This window comes from Podarcis filfolensis (assembly GCF_964270895.1).
Source record: "Podarcis filfolensis genome assembly, chromosome: 8".
In the NCBI taxonomy this organism is placed as follows: Eukaryota; Metazoa; Chordata; class Lepidosauria; order Squamata; family Lacertidae; genus Podarcis; species Podarcis filfolensis.
Genome location: NC_139611.1, coordinates 63,678,521 through 63,689,924, shown reverse-complemented (window position 1 = coordinate 63,689,924; position 11,404 = coordinate 63,678,521). Strand labels below are relative to the sequence as shown.

At 44.2% G+C, this 11,404-nt stretch overlaps 1 protein-coding gene across 1 annotated transcript in view; it reads right to left on the bottom strand.

Moving 5' to 3' along the window:
* The window catches only part of EXTL1 (exostosin like glycosyltransferase 1), a 65,157-nt gene extending 57,733 nt beyond the window's left edge, over positions 1-7,424 (bottom strand). Inside the window, exon 1 of the mRNA XM_083625524.1 lies at positions 4,779-7,424. Coding sequence (XP_083481650.1) covers positions 4,779-5,716 — 938 coding nt within the window. The 5' untranslated portion in view covers positions 5,717-7,424. The remainder of the gene's footprint in view (positions 1-4,778) is intronic.
* Positions 7,425-11,404: the final 3,980 nt, after the last annotated feature.

Below are 11,404 nucleotides of genomic sequence, written 5' to 3'. Positions count from 1 at the left end.
GTGACGGTGTGCATGTGCAAATGACTCACTGGAGGTCAAGCACCCAAAGACAGCAATTTCATATTCCTTCTGCATCGTCTCAAAACCCAGTACAGTAAGCTAGTAGAGTCTGTTCACACATCTGGCAAGGAGCCATCGAGTGTTGTATAATCAAAGCGATGTCCTTTCATGTGTGAACTGGCAACCAAGAGCTTTTTCTAGGTTGAGTGTAATCCAATATTTACTACAGAACAATCACACAATGAAAGCATGATTCATCACAGCTGGAGGTTTGGTCTTTGTTGTTGTTTGTTTTTTAAAGAATCCTGTCCAAGAAAAATAGGAGCAGGTTCTCTCGCCTTTCATTTGGCTAGATTATTTGACCTTTCACAAAGAGCTGCCTGGGAATCCCTGAATTTCTAGACACTTCACCTTCTTCCACCCCATCAAGAAAATTGAGTAGAGGTGTACTTGAGGATGGCGTGGAAGAGACAGGAATGATCACAGAAATTATTTGCCATCTGTTATGTTCCTTGAAACTAAGAGTCAAGCTCTATGCCAGCAGAAGCCTGCTGATTTCAACAAACTTGAAAGGTCAGCAAACAAAACAAAACCCCAGATCATTTATCCCAGCTTTGGTCATTCAAACCTCCTAGCTTTCCTGATTCAACATATATATCATGTGGTGAAATTTTATCTGTGTCATGACATTTTTGAAGCACTGCACACTCCCAAGCTTTAAGGATTTGGGGGAAGCAGGTACAAACCTTGATAAAGAAAGAGCTTTGCACTGTGGAACCTCAAAGTTTGACACGTTTATTATAGCACAAGATTTCCTGAGTCTAATGAAGTGAACTGTATGTCAAAGAAAATTATTATTATTACTAATTTAATTTCTATCCCTCCTTCGCCTAGGGCAGCAAAACACCAAAGTAGTAAAACAATGCCATGATAAAATAATATAAAAACATTTTGAAAACATTTTGAAAAAAATTAAAACATCTAAATTGTTTAAAAGCAGGCAGAGTTCAAAACAGCTAATAATTTCAAGGCACTAGCACCTTGAAGTGGGCCTAGTAGCTCACTCCGTGCTTTCAGAACCGGTAACACAGGGTCCTGTCAGACTGCGCCACTAACCGGCCTAGCAGCTGCATTCTGCACCACCAGCAGCCTCTGGGCTGTCTTATGACATAAATGTGCTAGTCTTGAAGATGTCACAAGAGTCTTCTGCCCAAACCTAATTTTTTATCAAAATGCCTGGATTTCCCAAAGATCTGGGGTCTAGGTCTTTTAAATACTTGAAGTCATAGTGAAGATTTTATGCACTTTAAACACCACTGATCCAAGCTTTAGCGCTGCCAGTATATTCAGCAAAAGAGACTAGCCCTCCTCATTATCAACAAGAAGAATTTTACAGGATGACCAGCACACAATATCTTCCAAAAAGAAAAATAATAATAAATCAAAGAGTGGTTGTACAAGAGAAAAAAAGGAATCAACTATCTTCCAGTTTTCAAAATATTGTTTGCCTGGCCCCTTTGAGTACCGGTAAATTCTGACTTGCACAGGGCCAGTAGCTACTTATAGTGTTGTCTTGCATCTCACCCAGAATACAATAAGCCATGGTTTCCCAAACTTGGGTCTCCAGCTGTTTTTGAACTACAAATCCCATCATCCCTAGCTGATGGGAACTGTAGTCCAAAAACAGGTGGAGACCCAAGTTTGGGAAACCTTGCAATAAGCAAAGAGCTCCATGTCACAATTGAAAGAATACTAGATTGTTCTTTCTAAGCTTTAGAATCTAATGGTCTGCATGGCAAAAGGGGATAAAATATTATTAAAATAACCAAACCATTTAAAGCAGGCTTCACCAACCTGGTGCCCTCTAGATGTTTTGGAGCAGAACTCCCATCAGCCCCAGCCATATTAATATCCTACCCAAGAAATAGAATAATACACCCTGTGCAGGCATCCTTCAAGACAGCAAAGTCAACATGCAGAGGGTGGGATTGTACCCCTGGCTGGGACCTCTAGGCGTTGATTGGGCCTTTTGCACAACTCGGCTAGGCATTGTGAAGAGGCTCTGTACACAAGGTCTGAACAACACGTTGGAGGTCAGAGGGTGCAATTCCAATCCTCTCTCCATGCACGGACTGTATCCACTTCAAGGAAGTCTGGGCAGGGCTTTGTTCTGTCTATTGCATGACAAATAAATAGGTGATTCTCTCTGTAGACCAGAATATAACATCTCAACTTGACTTTTGAAAATGGGATTTGTCATACATAAGTTATATCATTTTTTGTATGGGGTACCACTCGAGAATTTACGGTATCTTGGCTAGTCACCTAGTCACCTAGACATAACTTTGTCCTATAAGGTGGCAAAAAAATCTTTAAGTGAATAAACCAAAGGAAATTAAAATAATCATAAAGATCCAATTGTGTCACTGTGTGAACAGAATGGATGCAGAATGAATGCAACCAGAACTTTCCCTTCCTTTCTTTCTTTCTTTCTTTCTTTCTTTCTTTCTTTCTTTCTTTCCTCCCTCCTCCCCACCCCACATGCACTCCCTATGTGTATGTGCTCTGGAAAGTTGGCGCACTCTCCAGAGCAGATTTGGCCCTCAATCATAATCATAATATAATTTATATAATAATGTATTATTTTATACCCCCTCCCATCTGGCGGAGAGGGGAAGAGGAGAGACTCCATTGCAGAACAACTCGCAGAATTTCCTGGTCATGTCAGTTATCATCAGAGACGGCCCATGACTAGATGTTTAGTGACAAGTCACTTTCTTGAAAGTAGTGATAATCTTGTACACCTCCTTGATTATTCAGCATTTGGCAACTCACCCGTCAATGGTTAATACTACTTGGGATGGGTTAATGACTAACCCACCACAACTATTATTAAAGCAAATGACTGGGACCAGTGATGCGCTTAGGGCACAATCCAAAGGCACCCCCCACTTGTTTGAACATGTTTACTCAGAAGTAACTTCCACCAGGTTCAGTGGGCTTGTTTGCTTCTCAAGTGTACACCACATTACAGTAGCCTTCATAAGCCTGTCAGACTATGATCAGGGAGTCCGGTGTTCAAATCCCCGCTCAGCCATTAAGTCCCTCACCTACTGTGAGGATAAAATGGGGGGGGCACACACACCACATATGCCATCTTGAGCTCCTTGGAGGAAAGTTGGGATATAAATAAATTATACAACACCCATCAGCTCCAGCCATAGGCTTTATTACAGCCTCAGACTTCCTTAAGTCTCTTATAACTACTTTCTCATCTATGTGCTTAGCTTCTTCTCACTAAAATCAGTTATGCAGCTGTCGTACTCACACTTATTTGAGAGCAAATCCCAGTGCATACTGTGGGGTTTACTTCTGAATAAAGCATGCATACAATCAGGATCAGACTTATAGCTGCCTTACATCACCTGGAACATGATGGGTTTTTAATTGCCCTGAGTCATTTGTTAGAATACTGAGAACATGAGTGCAATATTTTAAACTGCTTTAAAAGAAAAATTCTTAGCATTCATTGGCTCAATAGTTTTTGAAATAATAATGGCAATAACAGATTGACTTAAGAAGCCCAGCGACAGTGAACAGAAGTCCAAATTCATTATGCATTTTAGATCCTGATAAAATATTTCTGAAAAGGGGTCTCAATTGGATCAATAATTCCAGAACAAGAATCAATGTTATGTCACAGATGAAGTATCGAAAACGTCTAGTGCCTGGAGTCCCTATGCCTTTCTGAAAATGATATGCAATTTATATCAATTTGCCTAAAATAAAAACATGCAGATTATCTGAAAGTAAAAGAGTAACTGCTGCCTGCAGTGTTGAACATGAAGCACTCTTATTAAGGCCAATTAACACTGGAAGCTTGCAAGTCACACAGAAACCTTCAGAAGAAAAAGAAAGAAAGAAAAAGAAAAAGGAGGCAAATATTTGTTTAGCCATCTGCAATATGCTATAGAAGAACATAAAAGACTAAAGAAGATAGCTTATGCACAGTAAATTATGCAAAGTAGTGCAGACCACATAAGTTTGCATGATAAAAATGAAAAGTACCAAGGGTTGGATAAAGAAACAGCCTTCCATCTCCAGTACTTCTACCCCAATCCCAGAAATATGGGCGCTGGTTGCAGAGACTCAGCACTGAGAGGATAGCACTCTGCACATGTTAAGAGGTACACTCTTTACTATCATTTCACACATTCCAGAGCTAAGCTCTGGCAGTGACAGCTTCCAGGGACAAACCCTACTGAGGAGTGGCTCAACCTAAGAGGTTTGAGCAAACAAACCTGGCAACATTCACACAAGGTTACGCTGACACATCATTACATGAGGGTCATGCTACAAATCCACGTAACAAGGCTTTCGAGATATCTTAGCTTTTTGATCCTGGAAATTCTGTCGCACTTGCATTTTTTATTTGCTGAGTCCTCTGTTTGCCTCACTGCGTGAACATCTCCACCTAAGCATCTTAGAAGCAAATTATAGGACTCACCCAACACATTTCAATGCCTGAGGTGAGAAATAAAAATCACACCTCACACATGCTTATTAAAACGGGACATGGCGGATTGGGAAATTGTTTTGCCTTGTTGGAAGGAGTATATGCTCTTGGCACAGGACTTCTGCAGACTTTCCCCGTGGATCCTGACCCATGTTGATCATAGCCACTGGCATCCCTCACTGCTGCCCTAAACTATACCCAAAATCTACCTTGCCTTGTGGTATGACCTGCCCCAGAGAGTCAGAAAAAGCATCTCACTTACTTTTCGTAGTCTGTATTATCCTTGTCACACCGCTTATCCTTGTGTTTCACCCAGTCTTTGCCGTGTTTACACGTGGTCAGGGAAATTATATCTTTGCCATTGTGGATATGATGGAGGGCATTCCTGGTGTCTGAACCAATACCGGTCAGGTACCTTTTTCCTTTGAAAACCAAGAGGTACTTTTTCTTTGGAGGGACAGAGGTCTTTTGCAGCCAGCCTCTCTCCCCACCTTTCCGGGGATGGTCCTTTGAAAACAAAGGGATGGAGATATCAAAACCAGGCCGGAAGTTCTCCACGTAAAAGCTTGCCTTGGCTAGGATAGCCTGACCAATGTCAAAGCCCAGGTCTTCGGTGTAATTAGGCCACGTGCCAGAATAAAGGTTAAATATGAGGTGGTTGCGGCCATCGTTCCAAAGAGGGAAACCTTGGATTTTTTCATTGATGTTGTGGACATACTGTACGGAGAGGTGGTCCCTGTCCAGAGTGTCAATGTTTAGGACAAAGAGACAGGCTTCTTCGGGATTGGAGGTATAATACCGCGACTCTTCAATGGATGTGATGATTTTGAGGTAACTTTCTGAGACAGGGTCCCCTCTTTCCAAGGGGTAGACAAAGACTTTGAACCCATGTTCCCTACACTTGGAAAAATCGAAGCAAGTGTCCATGCGGCATCTGCTGTTCTTGTAGATGCTTCTCCTCAACTCCCTCCGGGTTTTGAGGGACAGCTCAGCGTGGTCCCCATCATCACTTTGGAGCTCTTCAGGATCTGCAAAGTTCTTCAGGAGAAATCCATCTGCCCAGCGGGGCCAGCTCTTTAGCCCTCCAGCTTTCTTGCTAGAGAAGAATGGGAGGCGCCTGATTTGGTCTCCTCCAAATAAGAAAAGCAGAAGCCAGGTGGCAAAGAAAGTCATGAAAATGTATTTTTTCCGGGCCTGCATAGGTTCATACAGAACCCTCAACTCTTTCTTTGAAAAAAGGAGGCCAGGCTGGTCATTCAGTCGATCCAGAAAGGAAAAATTATTCAGGCAGGTTCAAAAGATGCAAGTAAATCAACTGGAGCTAAGCAGGAGCCCAAATCTCAAAACTAGTGGAGAGGCGTGTCAATCATGGAAAACTGTATTAACCTTTCCAAACCCTTTCCCATCTTCTCTCTCACACACAGGCACCACTGCTCCTTCCACTTTTTGAAGTTCAGTTTCCTCCTTTTCCTGTGCCTCGAATTCTGATGGCAACGCTTTCTTCTCCTTCAGAGCAGCACCGCTTAAGTTCTGCTATATGCAGCCTACCTTATCTCCCTGCCCTTTGAAGATGGCAAAGCATTACAGGGCCCGTTTCTCCACAATGCAATGTTTTTTCATCGCAGCTTGCAACCACCCTGAACTGAGATGATTGTTACTATTTCCCCCCTTGCAACTTTCTGGTGTGAGTCTTGTGCTGCTGCTTTAAATCCTCAGTGAGGCTGCCCTCTTTTTCTTCCCTCTTCAGATTTTAAAAAAACAAGTCGTCCTGTGCCTTTTGTATGTTGCTTTCAAACCACTCTCTTGCTCAGTCTGCGGTTGCAGATTTGTTTTGTTGCTCTTAAGTCCCGGTATCAGTTTCGGGGACGCCACAGCCCTGCCTCTTGCTGCTACGCACACCCCTCTGGGGAGATCACCCTGTCCTACTCTCAACAGATCAGCCTCTCTCTGGATACTTGACTCTGCAACCCGAGGATCGGCCTCTCCTCACACGCCGGCCGGGTCCGAATCGGATCCTTTGCCTTTAAAGACTCGCACCGGCAGACTTCAGCAGCTTCTGCCATGGACGGAAGACCCACCGAGCCAGGGGTTCCGGGGCCACGTTTCTCAGGCGCCTCGTCAAGTGTCAAGGAGCGTCTGAGATGCAGGAGAGGGTCCCGTCTGCCCTTTTCCCAGCGATGTCCATCGACCCCGCTTCTTTCTCTCCCACCCCCTCCTTTTTAGCTTGCTCAGGAGTTACAAGCTTACATTCCCAGCCTCATTACAGAAGCCTTTTGGAGGTCCTTTAAGACTAAGCTGCGTTTTTGATATATTAATCTCCTTCTCTTTCCCTTGATCTCCTTTAGTTTATATTCCCCCTCCCGCGCCTCCTTTCTCTCTGATTGAAGTTATTTCTGTCCCTGAGCGGTTCTGTCTCTCTCTCTTAAAAAAAAGAAAGAACAAAAAATCAACCTGTCACTTTTCTCCATCGGCTCGGACGTTAGAAGAACCTGATCCCCGCCTGCTTTTGCCCCGTGGGATCTGATCCCTCTACTTCGAGTTGCACTGGCCTCATGCTATGCACTGGGAGAATTCCTCGGAATAAATCCTGCGGGGCGCCAACCCTGGGCTCAGCACCCCCGCCGCCTCGCCGCACACCTAACTGCCTCTGGATCGCTGCGTGCTGCGCTCTCCTATGCCATTATTCATTCCGCGTCACTCTCCGTTGACCGGCCCTCTTGCTCCAGTCAATAAAGCAACAAATGGCATTCACCTCTCCTCTCCTCCATCCTGCATCTCGGCTGCTCTTAAACCGCTGGACCGCTCATCTCTCTGTCCGGCCGCCCCATCTCGCCTCCTGCTAACCAGCATCTGGTCCTTGCACACAGCGTTCCAATTCCACCTTCACAACATTCCACCTCGGCCACGCCCCCCTCGCCTGCCATTCGCTCTCCGCCTACCAAAAAGGCGTGGCTGCCTGATAACCCTTTCCTTGCCTTGAGGGGTGGAGGGGAAGACCTTGTTTTTTGACGGGGGGTGGGATTGAAGCCTTTTACATTTTTCCTCTTCCCATTGGCTGCTGTCAGTGCTGCTCCTCGTCGAGAAGTGCCGGTCCACGTGGCCAGAGTTGCCCACCACCCCGGCAAAACGGTAGCTCGGTGGTGGAGCACGTGCTTTTACAGGGCGGGATGTCTCGGGTTCAATCCCCGGCATCTCCAGGTTTGAAAAAAAGCCCTCTACCCCAAACCTTAGAGCAAAGAGAGCACTATGGGTGTTGTTGTGTAGACTACAGCTCCCATCCCCCCTGATAATTGGCGTAGCCAGGATTTTTTGGGGGGCGAGTGGCCTCAGTTTGCTATGTATTTTTTATTGATTGGGTGCAGCTGGCCCTCCCTGACTCCGCCCCCCCCCCCCCGGCTACACCCATGCTCCTGGGTGCTGGGTTTCCTCAGCCACTCTGGGCGGCTTCCAACAGAATATTAAAATACAATAGTCTAGAATCATAGAATTGTAGAGTTGGAAGGGACCAAGAGGGTCATCCAGTCCAATGCCCTGTGATGCAGGAATCTTTTGCCCAACGAGGGGCCCGAACCCATGACCCTTAGATTAAGAATCTCATGCTTTACCGACTGAGCTATCCTGGAACATCCATCATCATCATAATTTTATTATTATGATTTATGCCACCTTTCGGCTTTCCGTGGTTAAAGCCATGCTCAAAGCAGCTGACAACATGAAAAAAATTACATAATTTATAGGGTGGTTTCCCATATAATTCCCAAATTATTCAAGAATCACGTACAGTACTTACATACTTCTCAGAGTTGCCAATTCTTATTTCCATGTCACATGGTCTCAATCAGCCATTCACAGAATCTATCCTGGTCGTCTCATCAACCCTGCTTCATGTGAGCTTCCTTTAAAAATATGCCACTGACATCAGCCTTTCCTTTGAAATAGGAGATACACACTCCATCAAGTCAGGGTTTTAATTACCAGAGATTCGGAAGTGCTGCCGCATTTGATGTCTGCAAAATATTAAAGCGAGATCCATAGCTGTGTTTGTACTACAATGATTTAACTCCCCTGTGGTTGGTTGCATCATGGAAAAAGACAGGACAGTGTATATTTTACTAATGTTGTTGCTATTTGGCATGAGGATTCCTGTTCAGATAGCTCTACTATGTTATCCCAATAGTATTTTGGCCAACCACAAAACTATCTGCCCTTATGCAGATATGATGCTTTATGAAGCTTAAGGATTCCCCAGAAACCAGGATGCAGAATCATGGTTTGAAACAGATTTACAAACCATAGTTTGTGTTAACCATTGATTCATATTAAATCTACACTGAGGAAACTATCATTAATAAGGAAGTTTCCTCACATCTTCAGACTCTCTGCTTGAGAAGTGATAATCGGGGCCAGCCCTACCATTAGGCAAAGTGAGATTACTTCCTCAAGTGGCAGGTGCTTGGGGACAGCATTGGAAGTCCCTTGGCTGTACCACCTAAACTTTCCTACAGACATTCCCATCTGCTGGAAGACAGGCATTAAATCTAATGTCAGTTGTTCCTGAGGAAAAATGCACAGGCTAGGGTTGTAAAACATGTATCACTGTACATCTGGAATTTTAATCAGAGTTACAGCAACAAACCATGGTTAAGTGTTATATTTTGACTGGCCCTAAGTAGGCATAAGTTTAAAAGTTTCTGGTACTGTATCTGACTGTAACAGGGGTGGGGAAGCTTTTTGGCTCCAAGGTCCAGATCCTTGTCAGGAACTGCCTTACGGGCTAAATTTGACAGGTGCATGGGACTGTTCATCTGTCAGTCACATGATGCTATTATGACACTGCATGATTGACAGGTGTGCAGGGGCACAAACATATCAAAATCCATTTCACTCAGATCTTAAAACATTTTCAGCAAAGGCAATGATATATATATGCTTACTTCAAAAACCTATACTACACTTTTCAACTTGGCAGCATAAAAGTTAATTTAATACAAATAGAACAAGTTAAAAAAATCAGCCAGCAATATAAAATAGAAAACAGCATAAAAGAACAATAAAACAGCACTTAAGACAGTTTATTCAACCGCAGCTGAAACAGAGTTAAACACCAGAAAAACAGAAAATAAAATCAGCAGTTTTATGGCACAGGTTCTTAAATAGCTATTTCACTAATTATCAGTAAAGAATAAAATTTCCTCTCCATGCGACCAGGCACAGGAGCTTTCTACAAACTGATTTATTTTCTTCTTGCAGCCACAAATAACTCATATAGTCACAGGCCAGAAACCATTTGTGTGAGCGAATATTCTGTGAATAGATTTCCAACACTGTAGCATGTGTGTTTTCTTCACATCCCTCAGAGTTAATTAACCCTTCCCACCTTGTCCCATGCGCTACACATGAGAATTCTGATCAGACTAATTAAAACCTCCTCCCTCGATGGGAAGAGAATCTAACACTGAGGCAGTTAAGAGAGGCTATCATCACAAATTCCCCAGCCATGATCAACAGGAAGAAAAAGCCAGCCAGGACCAGGAAACAGAAAGGTTTTAACTAAAGGCACTGGTGACCCAATAAATATTGATAGTACTTGGTCTACCTACACCTGGTACAGGGAACCTGTAGCCCTCCAGATGCTATTGGAATGCAGCTCCCATCATCCCAAACCATTGACTATGCTGGTTGGGGCTCCTGGGAGCGGGAGTCCCGCCCCATTTGGAGGGCCACAGATTCCTCATCCCTAACCTACACTGAACATGTTGGCACTTCCTTTTATTGCAAACCCTCCCCCCACAAAGTATGCCAACAATATAGACCGTAGATCATAGAATTGTAGAGCTGGAAGGTACCACGAGGGTTATTAGTCCAACCCCCTGCAATGCATACCAATTGAGCATATATATGATATATTGAGCTATTAAGTTGGGCAAAGGCTTAAAGGTTATCTCAGGGCGCTTCAAGACATTTACTGAGCATTCATCCTGATTTGTTTGCAGGAGGCTAGACATATTAGGCCAAAGCAAGTGTTTACCCATACTTACCAGTGCATTTCCAGACCACTTTTCTTATTGTGAAAAGTCTGGTCTTTGGAGGAAGGGGCTTTGTGGCACCAGAGTGCCAAATCAGCTTTAACTGTAAAACCTGACTTTGCCAGTATGTGTTTGAATCCCACCCCAAAATAGGAACAATCCGGAAGGACCCTCACTTTGCACTATCATAACAACCCCACTTGAAGCATGGCTCTGTCCAGTGGAGGCTGGGTCTTGAGGGGATCACCCGAAGCAACTGCAATTTGCCCTCAGCAATCCTGCACCTGCCTGCCTTACACATAACCAGAAGTTGGCCCTGGCTGTCAGCTTCCCCCTCCTCCTCCTTCGCTGTCACCTCGTGGTTGCCCTTGTCAAACTCTGCTGGGAGGAGAATGGAGAGAAAATGAGAATTATAGTTGGCTCTGCCTCTCATTCGCTGTGACGCTGCCTGTCAGTGTATCTGGCTCCACCCTATCACTGAGCCTCCCTGTCTTCTGCCCTACCAGTTCCATTGGTCTGTCTCCTTCTAGTACGAGAGGAAAAAGTGACAGGTTGTGTGTGAGAGAGGTTTTTGTTGTTGTTCCTGCCAAGCACAGCTACACAGGGGATCTAACCCATCTGACCTGTCACCCAGCCTGCACTCCATCTCCACCCCTTTCTCTGACTGGAATCTCTTAGTTCTGCTTATAATCTGATAATACCATTCTTTACGAGATCACAGCCTTTTACCATGGCAACACAATTGACCTGATTTGTAGGGAAGGTAGATGGTCCATCCTTGCCAATTGGCACCATGCCGCTATTAAAACCAGCACTTGGCTCTCTGTTTTTGAGTGACATGAAATAAGGCTAAAATAATTGA